This window comes from Globicephala melas, chromosome 10 (genome assembly GCF_963455315.2).
Source record: "Globicephala melas chromosome 10, mGloMel1.2, whole genome shotgun sequence".
Classification (NCBI taxonomy): domain Eukaryota; kingdom Metazoa; phylum Chordata; class Mammalia; order Artiodactyla; family Delphinidae; genus Globicephala; species Globicephala melas.
Window position 1 is genome coordinate 91,134,532 of NC_083323.1, and position 19,491 is coordinate 91,154,022.

Here is a 19,491-nt window from a genome sequence, read left to right on the forward strand (position 1 = left end):
CAACATTTGTAGTAGCTATGGTGGCCCATTTTCTATTTTTTCTCTGCCCTACTCCCCGAAGTCCATATGTCCTAGCCTAGATGTTAGGACAACCCAATGACAACTCATTTTAGAATAAATCGAAGTAACCAAGCCACATATACAAGAAGACACCCAGAGTATGTGTAGAACATAGCATACGTTCAGTAAATATTGTTTTAGATTCACCTGTGAGGGACAGACCTATATCCATGGAACACCTGCTTGAGTGACCCTGTTTCATTTTTGTTATTTATACCCACACGCTGAAACAGCTTAAAGAGGGATCTTATTTGTACTACTTAGGTTGTTAATCCTGATACTGGTTTCTCTCTCACCCCTTGGCATAGCCTTGACACAGATTTGAAGTATCCCATGATTTCAGCTGGAAGTTTTGGATTGTCATGTGACTACAAAGAAACTTTAACCAGGCTGATGTCTCCAGCTAGGAAGTTGACGTACTTCTTGGTTGACTTTTGGAAGGTCAACTATTTTCCATTCAAAACTTTTGCCTGGAACAGTACCTATGTTTTCAAGAATGGTACCGAGTCTGAGGACTGTTTCTGGTAAGCAGGACCATTAATGTCCTTCTGGCGCTTAGCAGGGAGAGAAGCCATAAACTCTCAGCAGGCCACTAGTTATTATCAGACATGCCTTCCATGAATAGTAGCATTGGGAATGGAAACCAGCCCACTTTCTTACACACAAGTGGTACATAGCTTACATTAATTGATTTCATCCTTAAGCTGTAGATATATTTAGATAAGGCTCTTTGTTACTCCTGTTTGAACTAGGTATATTAAGCATAGCTCTCTGAAGTAGATACCCATTAACTTTAGGTCAAATTGAAATTTCACTTGGAAGTATACAACACTTCACTGATTCCATGATCTAAATCAGTAGCAACAGGTAAAAATGTCTGTTTTTTTTTTTTTAACAGCAACTTTCTTTGAGTCCTTACTTTTTGCCAAACATTGCACTAAGCACTTTCTTTTTTTTTTTTTTTTTGGTTTGAAGCCATTTTTTTTTTTAATTGGAGTAAAATTGCTTTACAGTGTTGTGTTAGTTTCTGCTGTACAACAAAGTGAATCAGCTATATGCATATCTATATCCCCTCCCTTTTGGACCTCCCTCCCACCTAGGTCATCACAGAGCACAGAGCTGAGTTCCCTGTGCTATACAGCAGGTTCCCACTGGCTATCTGTTTTACATATGGTAGAGTATTTATGTCAAACCTAATCTCCCAATTCGTCCCACCCACCTCTTTCCCCACTGCGTCAACATGTCCGTTCTCTACATCTATGTCTCTCTTTTTAAAAGAATTTTTATTGGAGTAAAGTATAGCTGATTTACAATGTTGTGTTAGTTTTGCTGTACAGCAAATGAAAAATGTCTTTTCAAGAACATGTTTTAAAAGTTACCTAATATTTATTTCCTAAAAGGAGTGCATGGAGTTATTCAAGGTGGCCACAATTTTCTTCCTGACCTCTACCCAAATTGTTATTAACTACTAGAATGTAGTGGTGTAAGAAGGAGAGTCTGATGTTGAGGCTGACAGTCTTAGGATATGAGGTCTAAGATTCAATTGAATAATGAACGTTTATTCTATAGGATGTGCAGCTAATGTTTCATATTAATAAAAAGGAATCATATGGAGTGTGTTATATGTCTTGAGAACGCTGAATAAATGTTTTTTAAACATATTTTCAAAAAGTTGCATTTTCTCTTAGAGTTTTTTAGTTAACAGTGATCTGATTTATTTTGTTGTCTCAGTGTGATTGACATAAAGTGTCTATGTAATCGTAAGTACGTTGACTAAATTTTTTTCTAATTCTTCCCAAATGGCATAAGTGACCTAGCAATAAATATTTATATATTGTAGATTTATTATTTATTTATTTCTTGGCTGCGTCGGATCTTAGTTGCGGCACGCAGGCTGTAGTTGAGGCGTGCAAGCTCAGTAGCTGTGACACGCGGGCTTAGTTGCCCCAGCATTTGGGATCTTCGTTCCCTGACCAGAGATCACACCCACGTGCCCTGCATTGTAAGGTGGATTCTTTACTACTCGACCACCAGGGAAGTCCCAATAAATATATTTTCATGAAGGTAAACCCTCTAAAGAAAAGAGAACAAGTACTATGATCTCCATTTTACAGATAAGGAGAAGGGAAACGAGAAGTAAATGCTGTCATATTACCGTGCAACATATGATAGCAGAGAATGTGCATTCTGCCTGTCCTACACCAGTTAGAAATCGTTTCTCTCACAGCTTTTCAGAGGAGTAAGAGTGGTGGGGAGAGCAGGATCTTGGGTACCATTGCTAAAATAAAATCACAAGGCCCACACAACTCCAGCAAAGGTGGCAGAAAGAATCTCTTGAAGGAGTCTGCAGTAGCTCTCCACCAAAGCATCCAGAGGACCAAAATAGGGTACCCCTGGGAACACACAAGAATCAGCCCTAAGGCAGCATCCTAGAAAGTTTGGGGTGAACTTAGAGCACACAAAAGTCCTTTCCACACAGTAGGAGAAATTATTCCTATCAACTCTGAATTTTTGTACTATAGATTCACAAGTTTCCATTTATCTGTGATAATGGGACAAGCAGAATAGTCTTCCTTCAGCAAATAACAAGAAGCCATTATAAGGGATTTGCCAAATGTCTACTATCTGTATATATACACGAAGATTCCCTAAAACTTTCCCTAAATTAGATGTCCGTAGTCCTAACCATTGGTATCACGCTGTGTATTATCTATTGTGTAGAAATGAATTTTAGGTGAACAAGTCCCTGGACAGATCTGTAAACAGTGAGCAAACAACATGGAAAGCCATGAAGAAACTAAGCTGATTTCTTAGAGTTTCTCTTTTTCTCTGTTCTAGGTACCTCAATGCTCTGGAGGCTGGAGTTTCCTATTTTTCTCAGAACCTTCACTTCAAGGGGACGCTGAGAAAGGATGACGAGTTTCAGCGTATCTTAATGGGCCAGGACAGGAAAAGCAATGGTAAGAAGACATGAAGATAATTTTTGGCCAGCTACGTCCACACAACCACCACCTCCCTATGAGTCATTTTGACAAATCTACCACCACAGAGCTATCATCGTTACTGTATATTTTGTGTATATTTGCAGAGATCTGTAGCTGCGGGCACCTCCATTATACTGTTCCTTTTGCTGATTAAAACCTTATCCTCTGAGCAAAATTAGCAGAGTAATGTTGAGCAAATATATTAACATTATGAAAGTAATGATGATGCTAAAATCCAGCTTTTATAAGCCAAAAATGTTATCACGATCCACTATTAGTAAACTGCTTTTTAAGTTCACCATAATCTAATATATTGTTGGATTTGTGACGAATTCTCAAATATTCTGAACCCTCGTCCCCTGGTGACCAAGAGGATGTATTTATTGATATGTAGCCTTAAGCAAAATTACCAGTTAGGCAAGGATTGCCTCACTTTGCTTTACTCTGTCGGTATTTTACCTGCCTAATGATCTCTCAGTTATAGGCCAAGTGTGAAAGGCCAATGGGGTACTAAGTTATTTGGTGATTTATTTCACTTTCCACAGAATTCTTTTTGCAAATAAGAATATATCAGGAGCAAAGGAATCAACTGTGGAATTTTCTACGAGGAAATGTTCTTGCTTGTCAGGATTTCCTGGTATCGCTTGAAGTATCATTTGCTGTTACAATTAAGCGTTTGCCATATTAAGAGCCTACCATATGCAAAACGTTAACCAGGATATGGGGAACAAGAAGTATAAGATGATTCATGTCATAAAGTGTTTACAGTTCAACTGGACAACACAGTGTGTGAACAGATCTAATGAAGTGTCTCCCAGCTTATTCATCTTACTCATCAATCCATGCATTTGGGAAATCTGGCTGCAGTGGATAGGAGAGCTTAGAGAATCAGACTGGAACTCGATCACTGAAATCACTTTCTGAGCTGAGAAGCTGCGACCAAAACCCAAGGAAAGGTGCTTAGGAAGACTTCATCAGTTCTCACATTAATTTATATCTTTTCCAGCTCCTTTACAAGTGGCAGGGCCCTTCACTTACCACTGAAAATAGCTTCTATAACTACTCCAGCCTCGTGTAATGGAATAAGCACGAAGCCAGACTCCAATACTTGACTATCAGAATTATTCATCCACCGGTTTTTTTTATCTCATTGACATTTTAGCTACAGTCTCCTTAAATCAGTAAAATTAAGGGCAAGGACTAGATGATTCTTTTTAAGATCCCATGCAGTTCTCCTCTGCTTCTATGACTGTAAATGAAAAATAAAAGGAGGGGGGGAGTAAATTGGAGGAACTGGTGTTAATCTTAAAACACGAATGTAGCATGGACTTACTGGGTTCAAATTCAGGCCCCCGGTTCCCTTCCTGCTTGGGAGTAGACTATTGTATATTTTTCTCCCTGTCTTGCTCTCTCTCCTGCAGTGATTGTTATGTGTGGTACACCAGACACCATCAACATCCTCAAGGGTGACCGAGCAGTGGCTGAAGACACTGTCATTATTCTAGTGGATTTATTCAAGTAGGTATAATATTTGGAAGAACTCTCCTCCTTTCAGAAAGGAAATACTCTAAGGATTTCTGGAAGATATTCTCTTTTCTCACGTTTTGCACAGACTAAAATGGGATTCTGTATGAAGATAATACTTTAACCAGTGTTTCGTTTCTTCTTTATCACACCCTCATTCTTATTTAATTAATTATAGCTTTAGCAGAGATGTATGCCTTTGACATCACTATCATGTCAAATACAAAAGTTTTATGAAATCCCCATTAAACCCGCATGCTCATTCAACAAAGATCCTGGTCTTCAGCCTGATTTTAAGGTGTTTTTTTTCCAGGCAGTAATAAATCAACTAATATCCCAATCATATTTCTGAGAACGTGGGCCCTATCTATGCCTTCAATTGCTAATGGCCTTTGGTCCTAGATTATTTTTCCTTCAGCCACTTTCGGTAAGAGAAAAATTCCCGTTAAGTGAATTTGATTTATACAGTTATTCTTTGCCCTCTGTGGTATAGTCATTGGGTGGTGATCTTTTCCTCTGCACTTATCTGGAACTAAGGGGAGAAAATTCTGGAGAACAGAAACTACCTTTTATCACATTCCCTCTTTTCACTACTCATTTTCTAACATGGTTGGAGACCCCACAAACAAACTGTGCAAAGGTAATATCTGAGTCAGATGAGGCTTAAAAAAGGTGTTGCTGGTACACCTGTGTCCCTTGCCCCATCAGCTAGCTCATATGACTTCACTTATCTGATTGGATCATTAATCATTCCCTGTCCGTATTCAGACCAGAAGCTATTCCTGCACTATATCATATTTGCCTAGTCATTTCACCCACACTAAATGCACTTGTCCCAGTATTGAGAAAAATGAAGCATAGGAAGTGCAGGCCTATCTTGTTCACAAAGATAAGCTAGTCAACCGAGCCTTTTAGCTGCAGAATACGAAAAAGAGGGAAAAATGATCAACATTTTATTCCTACAGCCACACTGATAGCTGCTTTCAATAGCTGCTTTGCCCTCTGGAAGGAGGCCTCAGTGTAACCAGGCTGGTGTAATTTTATTTTTAGCAAATCCTCAATCAACTGCCAAAGTGTTGGCATTCTTTTGTCACTATTCTCTAAGGACCTCTGGGTCTGTTTCGGAATGCTCATGAGATAGATTCATCTGAAACTAGACATAACTTGGGTTCAAATTCTAACTCTGACACTTCTGGTTCATTTGCCTCTTGGGTATTACTTAGTATATCTTGAGATTCTCATTTGTAAAGTGAGAATAAAAATGCCTACTTGATAAGGGTGCTTTTAGGATTAGATGTGACAATATACGCAAACTATTCAACACAGTCCTCTGTACGTAGATGTGTTCACCTACTGTTTGCCTATTAAATGATGGTCATCCTAGTTACAGCGGTTCAAGCTTGTCAGGTTATTTGCATATTAAAACATTAAAATGATTAGGAAGCTTGGGACCCATATGATTGGCAGTGCCATCCCGGACGGTACTGAGGGTCCACAGTGCACCAGATACTGTCTAGGAGTCGAGGATACAAGGACCGCTAATCTAATGTTAAGAAGCTTACAGTGTTAGAGAAAATGCTTAGTCTTTTCATGCTTATGTTTCACCATCTGGAAAGTAAATTTAATTCATAAAATTTCTCTCTATCCTATCCCTTAATCTCTAAAGTGTTATGAGCACTTAAGGAAAAGAAAGTTTCCAGGTATAAGCCAAGAGTCATCAAGCCTTGAAAAGAAGCTTATGTGCCCAGAGCCCCTAAAAAAGCTTCCTCAAAGAAGTATCTGTGTTCTGATCTTCCTTTCCATTTGTGTACTTTAACCACAGCTGCCTAATTTCTGCTATTCAAGGTAGCAGGTGTAGAAGGAACTTATCTGGGAAAAGTAGAACATTTAGCAGGAAAAAGATGTTTTAAACTATTTCAAGCCTGCTGTATGAATTTTAGAAGCTCCATTTCTATTTTTGGAGGAATCTAATTTTCATGAGAAACTTGTACTTTTTATTCCAGTGACCACTACTTCATGGACAATGTTACAGCCCCCGACTATATGAAAAATGTTCTTGTTCTGACACTGCCTCCTGAAAATCCTGTCTCAAATAGCTCTTTCTCCAAGAATTTATCACTGGTAAGCTTCATATACATATATATATATATATATACATATATATATATATATATTTTTTTTTTTTTTTTTTGGCAAGGGTAAAGTATCATTCTTCCATTTGGGACCCCAAATTCTAAAATAAGCAATTCGTTTTTTTCACTTGTTCCAATTCACTCAACAAATGTTAACTGAGGCCAATAGCAGGATTCCTGCTACTAAAACTGTTACTATAGGTCACTGTGCTAGGCTCTAGATCAACACCACAGTGCACACTGCTGTAACATCAGAACAGAAATGACAGTGTGGGAAGATCAGAAGAAGCCCTGGTAACGTAGGGGAGGTAGAAATTAAACAATGAAAGATAAATGAAGTCCCCTACATCTTAAAGCAACTTTCTGCTGGCCCTGATATCACAGTTCTACCTCTAGAGATACATATTCCTAGGTTAAGACATTGTCCTTTTTTTTTTAAATTAGGTTGGCCATTGTTCAGATTTGTCCAGGCGAGGCCTGGTTTATTCCTCTTATCCCAGCATCCCATCTGGTTTAGCATTTGTCCCAGAAAAAGAACCTCCAATTGGACATTAAATCATTAATGTCTCAGGACTTCCCTGGTGGTCCAGTGGTAAAGAATCCGCCTTCCAATGCTGGGAACGCGGGTTTGATCCCTGGTCAGGGAACTAAAATCCCACATGCCGCGGGGCAACTAAGCCCACGCGCCACAACTACTGAGCTCACATGCCTCAACTAGAGAGTCTGTGTGCCCACGTGCCACAAAAACTGCAGACAGAGCCCATGTGCTCTGGAGCCCACACGCCACAACTAGAGGGAGAAAGCCCGAACGCCACAACTAGAGAGAAGCCCACACGCCGCAAAGAAGACCAGACACAGTGGAAGAAAATAAAGAAATTTAAAAAAATATATTTTAAAAAATCATTAATGTCTCAATTAAATGCAAGACCCCTGCCTCTAATACCACTTTGGGTTTTATCAGTCACTGCACCTTAACGTGACTAAATTCATTGGATGTTTTCTGCCCTCAGACACAGTTGAGAGCAGGTTTGGAGAGGGAAGTGGAGGGGCAGTCTGTCCTGAGGACCCTGAACAACTTTGGGATGACAAGGCCCAAAGAGCAGTGAGGAAAGTTGGGGACCTTTGAGAGAATCACAGTTTTGCCTAGACTAGCAGTTCTAAGCCCTGTGTTTTGCAACCCTGCCAAAATTAGGGGCTGCAACCCCTTTGGGGGCTGGGTCTTAACTGATTCTTTTCATGTCATGAAAGGATGATTTCAGCAAAAGACACTGAAACCAATGAGAAGTGTTTTAGTTTTTCCTTTTTATATTTTCTAGCAAATATACTTCTGGGTGTAGTAGTATTCACATATCATTTGCACAGCTTCTAGGCTCTGGCAAAAGTCTGATTCTTCACAGGTGGGAGTTCCAAAGTGTCTGAGCCAACAGAACTCACGTGGTCTCGGGGGGGCACAGAACTTTTCATCCATAGCCCATCTCTGTGAAGACAACCACACAACTGTTGCAAAGGCAGAGGAGTTCTGACCCCCTTCTTACGTTTCCCAGGGCAGACCCTTGTGGCTTGAACTAACACCCAATCAGGACTATCTCCAAAGCAAATTCAATGGTATCACCCAATCAAAACTCTTCCCACCCCATCAGGATACTCAAAGGCAGTGGGGTTGTTTTTGTTGCTATTCTCTTTTCCTCTTAAATGAAAGCGTTATTTCTATATAAAACCTTAGAGGAATCGAAAATGCTGTATGTTGTCCTTCCTGGTCAAAGTAAAATATTTTCTCATCATGGGAAGGAGGAAGCACAGCTGCTTTTAGATACTTCCCTAAAGGCAGGGTATGCAGTTTATTGATCCCAAGAGAAGACAGAATTGTCACGTGGGGATGATAAAGAGCCCTGGTCCAAGAAAAGTTTTTCCAAAACTTCCTTTAATACCACCCCTACAATTCCCCTAATATTCCTTTACCTTTCCAGTTACCCTGCTGACCCTAAGAATGTGTTTCTCCAGGTTCAAGACCAGAATCTTTTTTTTTTCTTGGAACTCATTTTAAGATTTTCCTTTCTCATTCAGACAAATGATTTCGCTGCTGCCTACTTTAATGGAGTCTTGCTCTTTGGACACATGTTGAAGATATTTCTTGAAAATGGAGAAGAAGTTACCACCCCTAAATTTGCTCATGCTTTCAGGAACGTCACTTTTGAAGGTACCGGTTTCCTAGGAGCAAACAACACTTACCTAACAGTTTCTAGAGGAATCTGATGAAATATGGGCCCTATGGGCAGACTTTGGGAAGCAAAGAGAGGGTGTGGCAATAAATGGATCAACAGCTAAATACCTTTTAACTTAATTGGAGGCAAACATAATTGCATAAACCTCGGGGATGCTATAATCTATAACTAGACCCCAGTTTATGCTTCAGAACTTGAGAATCTTTGGATATCAAAGAAAGAGCAGGTAGCTCAGGCCCGGTACTTATGAACAAGCTCATCACGGCATTTCGGGCAGTGATGTCCTGACTCTGCTTAGAGACCAGCAAGAAGAGAAGTAGCTGCAGTTTAATTTTCGTCCTTCCATATCTCCCTTTCTGTCCTTTCACCATTGAGTATGATGTTTGCTGTGGGTTTTTCATATATGGCTTTTATTATGTTGAGGTAGTTTCCTTCTGTTCCTAGTGTGTTGAGTGTTTTATCATGAAAGTATTGAATTTTGTAAAATGCTTTTTCTGCATCAATTCATATGATCATGTGTTTTTTTTCTTCATTCTCTTATAGTGTATTATATTGATTAATTTTTATATGTTGACCCATCCTTGCATTTCAGGAATTAATCTTATTTTGTCATGTTGTATTCTCCTTTGAATATGCTATTGAATTCTGTTTACAAATATTTTGCTGAGGATTTTTAGATCAATGTTCATAAGGGATATTGGTGTGTAGTTTTCTTTTCTTTTGGTGTCATTGTCTGGCTTTGGTATCAGAGTAATTCTGGCCTCATAGAATAAGTTAGGCAGTGTTTCTCTCTCTTCAGGTTTTTGGAAAAGTTTGAGAAGGATTGGTGTGAATTATTTTTTTAATGTTTGGTAGAATTCACTGGTAAAGTCATTAGGTTCAGGGCCCTTTCTTAGCGGGTAGAGGGTCTGGAGATTTTTGACTACTGATTCAGTCTCCTTACTAGTTATCGGTCTATTCAGATTTTCTGTTTCTTCATGGTTTTGTTTTGGTAGGTTTTGTGTTTCTAGAAATTTGTTCATTTCAACTAGGTTATCAAATTTTTTGGCATACAGTTGCTCATGGTACTGCCTTATATTCCTTTTTATTTCCTTAGAATTGGTTGTAATGTCTCCACTTTCGTTTATGATTTTAGTAATTCAAGTCTTCTCCTTTTTTCCTTATTCTATCTGGCTAAAGGTTTGTCAATTTTGTTGAACTTTTTGAAGAACCAACTTTTGGTTTCAATTGATTTCCTCAATTGATTTTCTATTCTGTATTTCATTTATCTCTGCTCTAATCTTTACAACTTCCTTCCTCTGCTAGCTTTGGGTTTAATTTGTTCTTCTTTAACTAGTTCCTTAAGTTGTAAAGTTAGGGTGTTGATTTGAGACCTTTGTTGTTTTTTAATGTAAGCATTTGTAGTTATAAATTTCCCCTTAACACTGCTTTCACTGTGTGTGCCCCGTAAGTTTTGGTGTGTTTTTTTTTTTTTTTTTTTTTTTTTCGGTACGTGGGCCTCTCACTGTTGTGGCCTCTCCCATTGCGGAGCACAGGCTCCAGACGCGCAGGCTCAGCAGCCATGGCTCACGGGCCCAGCTGCTCCGCGGCATGTGGGATCTTCCTGGACCGGGGCACGAACCCGCGTCCCCTGCATCGGCAGGCGGACTCTCAACCACTGCGCCACCAGGGAAGCCCGGTGTGTTGTATTTTTATATTCATCTATCTCTAGGTCTTAAAATTTTTCCCTTGTAATTTCTTCTTTGATCCATTGATTGTTTAAGTGTGTGCTGTTTAATTTCCACGAATTGGCGAATTTTTCAGTTTTCCTTATGTTATTGATTTCTAACTTCAGCTCATTGTGGTCAGAGAAGATACTTTGTATGATATCTATCTTTTAAATTTTACTGAGACTTAATTTGTTGCTTAACATATGGTCTATTCTGGAAAATGTCCTACAGGCACTTGAGAAAAATGTGCATTCTGTTGTTGGGTAGAATGTTCTGTATTTGTCTCTTATATCTAGTTGGTTTATCATTTTGTTCAAGTCCTCTGTTTCCTTACTTATCTTCTGTCTTGTTATTCTATCCATTAGTGAAAGTGGAGAGTCCACTCCACTGTCCATCTCTCTCTCTCTCTTTTTTTTTTTTTTTGGCTGTGCTGGGTCTTTGTTGCTGCGCACGGGCGTTCTCTAGTTGTGGCGAGCAGGGGCTACTCTTTGTTGCGGTGTGTGAGCTTCTCATTGTGGTGGCTTCTCTTGTTGTGGAGCACAGACTCTAGGCACGTGGGCTCAGTAGTTGTGGCTCGCGGGCTCTAGAGTGCAGTTTTGGTAGTTGTGGTGCATGGACTTTGTTGCTCCGCAGTATGTGGTATCTTCCTGGACCAGGGCTCAAACCCATGTCCCCTGCAGTGGCAGGCGGATTCTTAACCACTGCGCCACCAGGGAAGCCCTGTTCATCTCTTAAGTCATGTAGGAAACAAAAAGTGGAGTAACACGTTGTTCTTACAATAATACTAGATTTTATAATTGCTTGTGTATTTACCTTTACTGAGATCTTTATTTCCTCACATGGCTTCAAGTTACTGTCTATTGTTCTTTCATTTTAACTTGCCAGACTCCCTTGAACATTTCTTGCAGGGCAGGTCTAGTGGTAGGTAACAAACCCTCTCAACTTTTATCTTAGAATGTCTTACTTTCCTTTCACTTTGAAGGACAGCTTTGTTGAATAAAGCGTTCTTGATTGACAGTTTTTTCTTTTAGCATTTTGAATATATCAGCCCACTGCCTTCTGGCCTTCAAAGTTTATAATGAGAAATCTGCTTATAAATCTTATTGAACATCTCTTATATGTGATGAGTCACTTCTCTCTTGCTGCTTTCAAAATTCTGTGTCTTTGGCTTTTGACAGTTTGATTATAATGTGCCTTGGCATGGATTTCTTTGAATTCATCCTACTTGGCATTTATTGAGCTTCTCGGATGTTTATATTCATGTATTTCATCAAATTTGGGAAGTTTTCAGCCATCATTTTTTTAAATAGTCTCTTCACCCGTTTTTCTGTCTTCTCCTTCTGGGACTTCCACAGTGCATGTATTGGTCTGCTTGCTGGTGTCCCACAGGTCCCTTACGCTCTGTTCACTTCTTTTCAATCCTTTTTATTTCTGTTCCTCAGATTTGATAATTTCCATTGTCCTAGATTCAAGTTCACTGATTCTTTCTTCTGCGTGCTTAAATATGCCTTTGATCCCTCTAGTGAATTTTTTATTTCAGTTACTGTACTTTTCAGTTCCAGAATTTCTTTCTGGTTTCTTTTTTAGGTTCTCTACCTTTTTATTACTATTTACATTTTGTTCATACGTCATTTTCTTGACTTTATCCATGCCTTTCTTTAGTTCTTTGAACATCTTTAAGACAGTTGTTTTAAAGCCTTTGTCTAGTAGATCCACCATCAGGTCCTTTTCAGGGATAATTTCCATTGGGTTTTTTTTTTTTTTCTCTTATTTTGAATGAACCATACTTTCCTGTTTCTTTGTATGCTTTGTGTTTTTTGTTGAAAGCTGGACATTTGAATCTAATAATCAGTAATCCTGGAAATCACATGGGGAATGGGGAATGTTCTCAATTCCCAGGGTTTGCTGTTTTTTGGTTTTGCTTTTTGTTTTTATTGTTGTAGACTATCTCTGCCGAGGATCAACCTGAGGTGTAAACTTAAGGTCTTCTCAGGTCTTTTCTGAGCCTCTGCCTTCCCCTGGGCATGTGTAGTAGCTTTCTAACTTCCCCCATATATGCAGTTGCTTGAATATTCTAGTCTTCAATGTCTGTCTCTCAAAGGGGAAAAAGAGAAAAACGAAGGGGGATTGAGGGGACCACCAACCCTTTACATCCCTTGACAGTCATAATCAGCAGAGGGGGAAGGGCTTCAACAATGGGGGAGGTGCAGTGGCAGTGGCTACCACCATTTTGCCTGCACCTCTGTGAACCTGCTAGCTGTACCTATAACCTGGAACAAGTTAGTAATATTTCTGACCTCAGACTTCTCATCAGTAAAATGGGGATAGTAACAGCTTCTATGTCATGGTATTTGGGGAAGAATAAAATGATAAATGCATATAAAGCACTTAGCACAGAGCCTGGTCTAGTAAACACAAAATAAGTATTAGCTGTTATGTTGAACCATGTGAAATTGCTGATATTTCATCAATTTTTTTCTTTTACCTAAACAGCCATTTCATAGGCTCATCCTATATGGCTATCATTTCATAGTTGAGAAAACTGAGACTCAAATAACTTAACTTTTTCAACTTAACTTTTTCAGTGTGTTCAGCTCATACATGGTAGTGAAGGGATTTTGACCTTTTTACAGTCTAAGTTAGATTATGGAGCGACAAACACTGTGCCACTAGTTTAGTCAATACTTTCAACAAAAACTTGTCACTAATAATCAGGAGAAGTCTACTGACTGATTACATTTAGTGTCACCATTCTAAATGCAATGAAAAAGAATTTTCCTTCTAACTAAATAACATCTCTTATAAAAATATCCTTCAGAGATCTCAGGGCCAAGAACCAATCCAGATGCCCTCAGATTGCATCATTAAGGTCAATTTTTCAGTAAAATAGAGCAATTTGAATCTATTTTATACCCTCTGTCAGGATGTAACTGGTCTTTCAGTCAAGAAGTCAACAATGGCATCTAACTCTTTCTGCTTTTGCCCTAGGGCGTGTGGGTCCAGTGACTTTGGATGACTGTGGGGATATTGACAATACTATGTTCCTTCTGTACACCTCTGTGGACACCAACAAAGTATGTCTGACTTCTTATCGGCAACTTGGGGTTAAGTGACTAGGTGAGGAGGGTTCTCCTGGAAGGTAAATATTGGGCTGGCCAAAAGGTTTTCTGTAACTAAGATCTTACAGAAAAACCGAACAAACTTTTTGGCCAACCCAATACTAGCAAAGGAATTAGAGAAGTTATGTTTAGAATCTAGAGGTTAGTTTATTTCAGATTTATGATTATGCCCCCCTTGGGGCCGTATTCCTTAAACATTTTCTCCCATAGAACTTCTTACTCAGAATATCCACTCTATTTACTGTATAAAAAATACCCACCCAGAAAACACTGGTATAAAGACCAGACTGTTGATGGGATACCAATGAGAAGGTGATGTTTTTTCCCTAAGAATTGTTTATTCATTTCCACAACTAAAAATTTGAATGAAGCATTACCTCTTCTCCCTCCTTCTGAAGTCTCATGAAAATCATTAATTGTGTAATCCCTCTGGCACATACAAACAGCCTTCTAATGTTATGCTTTATGTTCACACACTATATATACATAGTACATATCTATCTATAGATAGATACTTACACACCTACATATGTGCTTTATATTCACACACACTATATATAATACATATCTATCTATCTATAAATAGATAGATAGACATATTCACACACCTACACAGTAGGTTCTTTGAAGAAAGGGGTGGATCTCATTTCTCCATGTCTCCTGTGCTTAGCTTCTTATCTGGCACATAGGTGACGGCTGCTAAGTGTTTAATTTAAAAACAAAAATACCTGCCTTTATGTCACCCAGAGTTGTGCCCATCATGAACTAGAAGCCACTGTTCTAACCAACCAAATGGTAGGTAGAAACCTTTTCTTCTTTAAGAAGTTAGGTCCTGACATAACCAGGAATCTACTAGAAAAAGTTTTTCATTTTTTCATGTAATTTTCCAATATGAGCATTCTGACATCCCTAACTCATATATTGAGTGTATGTATTGACCCAGCTTTGTAAAAGACAACTATAATGCGAAATGTGGAAAACTAGAGAAAAGATGCTCAGATCGAGAAAGTTAAACTAGAAGTTCGGGGCGGGGGGTAGCAGCATTTCAGAAAAGTAATGCATCGTTTTTAGTGACATTGTTTTACTTATACTGAACCTTTACTACAATGCTGTATTTGGCATCATACCATGGGAATACCTTAAAATGCAATCTGCTCGATACTTCAGTTTCTAGTAGTAACTACTGAGGTAACTACATGCCCCTCTAAGTTATTTGCACCTGGGATGATGGCTTTGCCTCCCTTGGAGAGAGGCAGATACCTGCGGTGAGATTCTATGTCAGCCTTATGATTGCTCTTCAAAATGAAAAATGTGGTTCTGTGCACTTGCTGTCTCCACAGGCAAGTCTAGTTGAACTTTTCAATGATCTAATGCCATCAGTTGTGCTATATGATATGTATCTATGGGGAAACCAGGGGTTAATTCTCAAAACATAGGGCTATGGATAAGTTATTCCATAACCAGAGTAGGTCTCAGTAGAGATATAATCTACCAGCCCCTAATATATAGGATATTTTCTATCCTCAATATATGCAAGTTTATATTCTGTTTTCAAGTTAAGAGTATAATTTTGGGAATGTAAAATTTTGTCAGAATGTTTTGAGGGAGCAGTGGTGAATGCAGAAGGATGAACATTCTCCAGATGCCTCTTACAAAACTGACTCAATATATGCAGCAGTAATTTAAGGGTATATTAATATTTCCATTGACAGATTACTTGAAAAAGAAACCTTTTATCTTGGAAACCTAGTGAGTGCCGTGTCTAAGAAAGTACATTAGAGCGTAGGGCTAGAAGAGATTCAAAAATTATGTAATTGACAGAACTTAAGAAATGTAGAATTCTCTAGGAGCCCCTTGACGTGTATAAATATGGATAATGGATGTTGGCTATGGTGCATTTTCTCAAGACATCATTTTTAGTAGCAACTTAATATTGTGGAAAATACTGCTGCCTCCCTTGTCATGTGAGTTGGAGCTAGCCATTTAATTTTTCTTGCTTCTATTTTAACATTAGTAAAATGAAAGACTTGAACTAGAAAGACCCAAAGAATCTCTGCTGGGCAGGTGTAGCATATGGTCATAAAGAAACAGAAAACTAATTGGCCCACATGGAGCTTAAATCCATGTTCATGATGAGAACCAAGTAGATCCTGACTAGGTCCTGGCTGGTAACATTTACCTTGTTTCACTGAGAAACATTGCTATGAAATTCAAATGTCATTGGGCAGCACGGCTAATCTCATCAGAAGTCATTCTAAAATGTCTTTTTCTGTTCATCCTTCTTCTTTTCATGCCCCGACACAGTACAAGGTTCTTTTGACCTATGACACCCGCATAAACCAGACTAACCCGGTGGATAAGAGGCCCACATTCATCTGGAAGAACCACAAACTTCCTAAAGATAGACCAGGCGAGGGTAAGATATCCTTCATGAAGCTTCTTTTCCTGAAATTGTCTTTTTGGTAAGGAGAGTAAATTCTGTGGTTTATGAAATTAGCCTGTGTTTTTTGTTTTGTTTTGCTTATTGTCTGTATTAGATTTGCCAGGTTTGTAAACATGGACTTTACGTCTCTGTCCAATGAATAATATTACAGTTCTGATAAAACACTGAAGATATCCCATTCTAATTTAGCTATAACTGTCTTTAAGATAGGGTGTCTTTAATAGGGTGTCCTACCTACCCCTTGACGTAAATTTTCCTATAGAAAACTAGGTTTGGCAATTGGCAAAATGAACACAGAGACGCATAGTCTCACTCCATTTACATTTTACTGAAGGAAACTCATGGAATATATATTTCAGCAAGGAATACTCGATGTCATTAGGCTGAGGGTGGTAAGTGAGCGTGGCCTCTGAAGTCTCCCCCGTTTCCTCAGAGGACACATACTTGGGTCATAATGACGGTCACCTTCCTACCTGAGATGAGGTCCCATCATGTCATGAAAGCCCTAACACGGCTAGGGCTTCACCCATGCAACTTGCCATGCAACTGTATAACACTGACTGTCACTGGACAGGGCCAGCTGAGTGTCTCATGGGCAACAAGGTCTCAGGACACTCTGCCCATGGCTGTCTTGGCCAAGGCTTTCCACAATGAATAGTAAGTAATTCCATATTACTAATCAATTTTTAGGAAAAAAGTTTAAATTTGAACAAATATTTATGCCCAAAGATGCAAAAGAAAAAAAAAAGGTGGAAACATTATTAATAAAATGACTTAGAAAACTACAATGTATTCAGAAGTGGGGCAACATGCAACCAATTAAAAATAATTATTTACAAAGAATTTTAAATGACATTGGAAGTTATGAGTAAAGTAATACAGCTTTTTTATTTAATGAAAGTCTAACTTTGCAAAACAATGTATAGAAATAAGACTGCAGAAAAGTATGCTAAAATGTCAATAGTCGTAGCCTCCGAGTAACAGTATCCTAGATTTTCTTTTTGCTTTTTTATATATTTCTTAATTTTCTAAATTTTCCATAATGACTCTATTAATTTACCATTTTTAAAAAATATTAAAAATTATAAACTAGAAATACTTCTATCCTAGCCCTGCTCTACAGCCAGAAACTCTGGCTGAAAGGTTGATCTGGCTGAAGAGAAGAGTTCTGATTAAATGGGCTTGTTCACATTATAGCTGTAACTATGTTTCTAGTTCTTGTGTTCCATGAGTCAAATTTGGTTAAAAATGAATCCTGTGTTTTTAGTCAATAGACATGAGGCAGTTGACTGAAGCAAAGAGAGAGGTAGGAAGTAGGGATCCCATTCTTCTAAATGATTTACTGTCATCATGGCTTTTTAAAGTTGATTTGTTTTCTTTAGCAAGCTTTTTTTTCTTTTTAATTATCTCTAGAACCATCTTCAAGCTTCCTAGATTCAAGCCAAACTTGAATATATCTCTTTTCTCACAGGCTTCTGCAACTCTATGCTTCTTTCTTTTGTAATTTTTTGAGTTAAAATTATTTTTCCTTTTCCTTAATTATAGCCCTCAGTGACAGAGTTGGGTTGTATTTTTAATATATTTCTTTAAAAGTTTTTAGATATTTTGGTTATTTAACAGAAAGTCTGTACTGTGTAAAATAATGAACTTCTCAAAACATGAATTTTGAGAGAGTTCTCATTATTTACCTAAACGAGATCACATTAAATATTTACATTACATACGACAGGGACGTTGCCTCATCCTGGGCAACTTTACTTCATCCTCAGTTAACTAGAAAATTCAGTTAGCCAGAGCTTTTCACTCTTTAACTGTTACATTTAGTTTCAGACTTTACAAATTAAGTAACTCAGTCTTTCAAATAGTATACAAATAAGATAGTCTTGCCCGGTCTTTCATCTGTGTACACAACTGCCAACTAAGTAACAGAACGTTTCATCAGGAGATTTCTACCATCACTGTCTTTTCATTCATCTGACAAATATTTACTTAATGCCAGACAATGTTCTAAGCACCTGGGATGCAGCAGTGTACAGCGCAGATCTGGTTCCTGTTCCGCACCCAGGCCTTCCTCAGCTGCCTCCTGGGTTCCAATGACATCCATCTGTCTTCCTGCTCAGCCCCACCTCCTGCCCACCTCAAACCCAGCCACCACTGCCGCCAGAGGGATAGCGCAAATCCAGTCGCATTACCCAACTGCTCTAACCCATCGATCGGCAGCTCCACTTTGTCTTCAGAGTCCAAATGACTTGTTATAGCACGGAATGTTCCTGATCTTCCCACGTCTCCAGCCTTCTTTTTCATCTTACCTGAAATCTCTTCCCCACTCTCTCAACTTCCTCCTACTTCCTTAAAGAAAGGGTCTTGCAGCTTCATGCTCCTGGGTCTTTATTGATGCTACTCCCTCTGACTAAAATCTGTCCCACACCCCCCCATAGAACTAGTAAACAACCACTCATCCTCAGTGTGTAACTTGGATTTCACCTTTCCTAAGCTTTTTCTTAGCATCTCAGGAGGTTATTGATGCTGCCCTCATTACACCGGACTTCTAGCATATTACTTATATCTCATTTATTTGTTTACACCATACACCATGTAAGTGTAGGGTCCATTCTTTACTCAAACACGGTGCCTTGAAAGGAAGGAAAGAAGGAAGAAATGAAGGAAGGAAATGAAGGGAGGAAGGAAAGAAGTGAGGAATGAAAGACAGTATAACTATGAATATGCTGCTATTCAGTGCTAATCTAGACAGTGTTAATTTCAGTCCACTTACTTCTCTAACTATGAGTATCTTCCTCTGTTAAGTCAGGAGATTTGTTAACTGATCTCAAAGTTCTTTCCAACGATCATGTTCTATGACCTTGGGGTTATAAAACTCAATCTGCATTCACCGTCTATCTAGTTAAATAGGCTGTGATAACCACAGTAGCCACCAGAGGGCAGCAGAAACTTAACCTTAGAACTATGTGATACGGTGATTTACAAGTATGTTGAATTAAAAATTACTATATTTAAATAGTATGTAGTATATTTAAATATCATAATTATATTTCATGCAATGTGATGTTCATACTAGGGAAGAATTGAGAGGGGCTAAGGACTCAGCAGATATTCCCTCCAACTTATGCTGTAGTCTGGAGGCTGGGTAATTTTAGTAGACTGATGAGTAGAATTGTCTGCACTGTTGAAATTGTATTCCTCGTACTCACTGTTGTTTTTTGTGTGGGGTTGGGGTTATAAGAGTGGTGGTGATGGGAATGGAAGTGGTGATTGTAGTAATAAACGGAATTCACCAAAG

The 19,491-nt window shown here is 38.6% G+C and overlaps 1 protein-coding gene across 1 annotated transcript in view; it reads left to right on the top strand.

Moving 5' to 3' along the window:
- Positions 1 to 19,491, top strand: part of GUCY2C (guanylate cyclase 2C) — a 108,799-nt gene that overhangs the window by 46,617 nt on the left and 42,691 nt on the right. Inside the window, exons 6-12 of the mRNA XM_030841351.2 lie at positions 369 to 584; positions 2,899 to 3,020; positions 4,466 to 4,562; positions 6,572 to 6,689; positions 8,765 to 8,897; positions 13,620 to 13,705; positions 16,055 to 16,166. Of these exons, the coding sequence (XP_030697211.1) occupies positions 369 to 584; positions 2,899 to 3,020; positions 4,466 to 4,562; positions 6,572 to 6,689; positions 8,765 to 8,897; positions 13,620 to 13,705; positions 16,055 to 16,166 (884 nt within the window). The remainder of the gene's footprint in view (positions 1 to 368; positions 585 to 2,898; positions 3,021 to 4,465; positions 4,563 to 6,571; positions 6,690 to 8,764; positions 8,898 to 13,619; positions 13,706 to 16,054; positions 16,167 to 19,491) is intronic.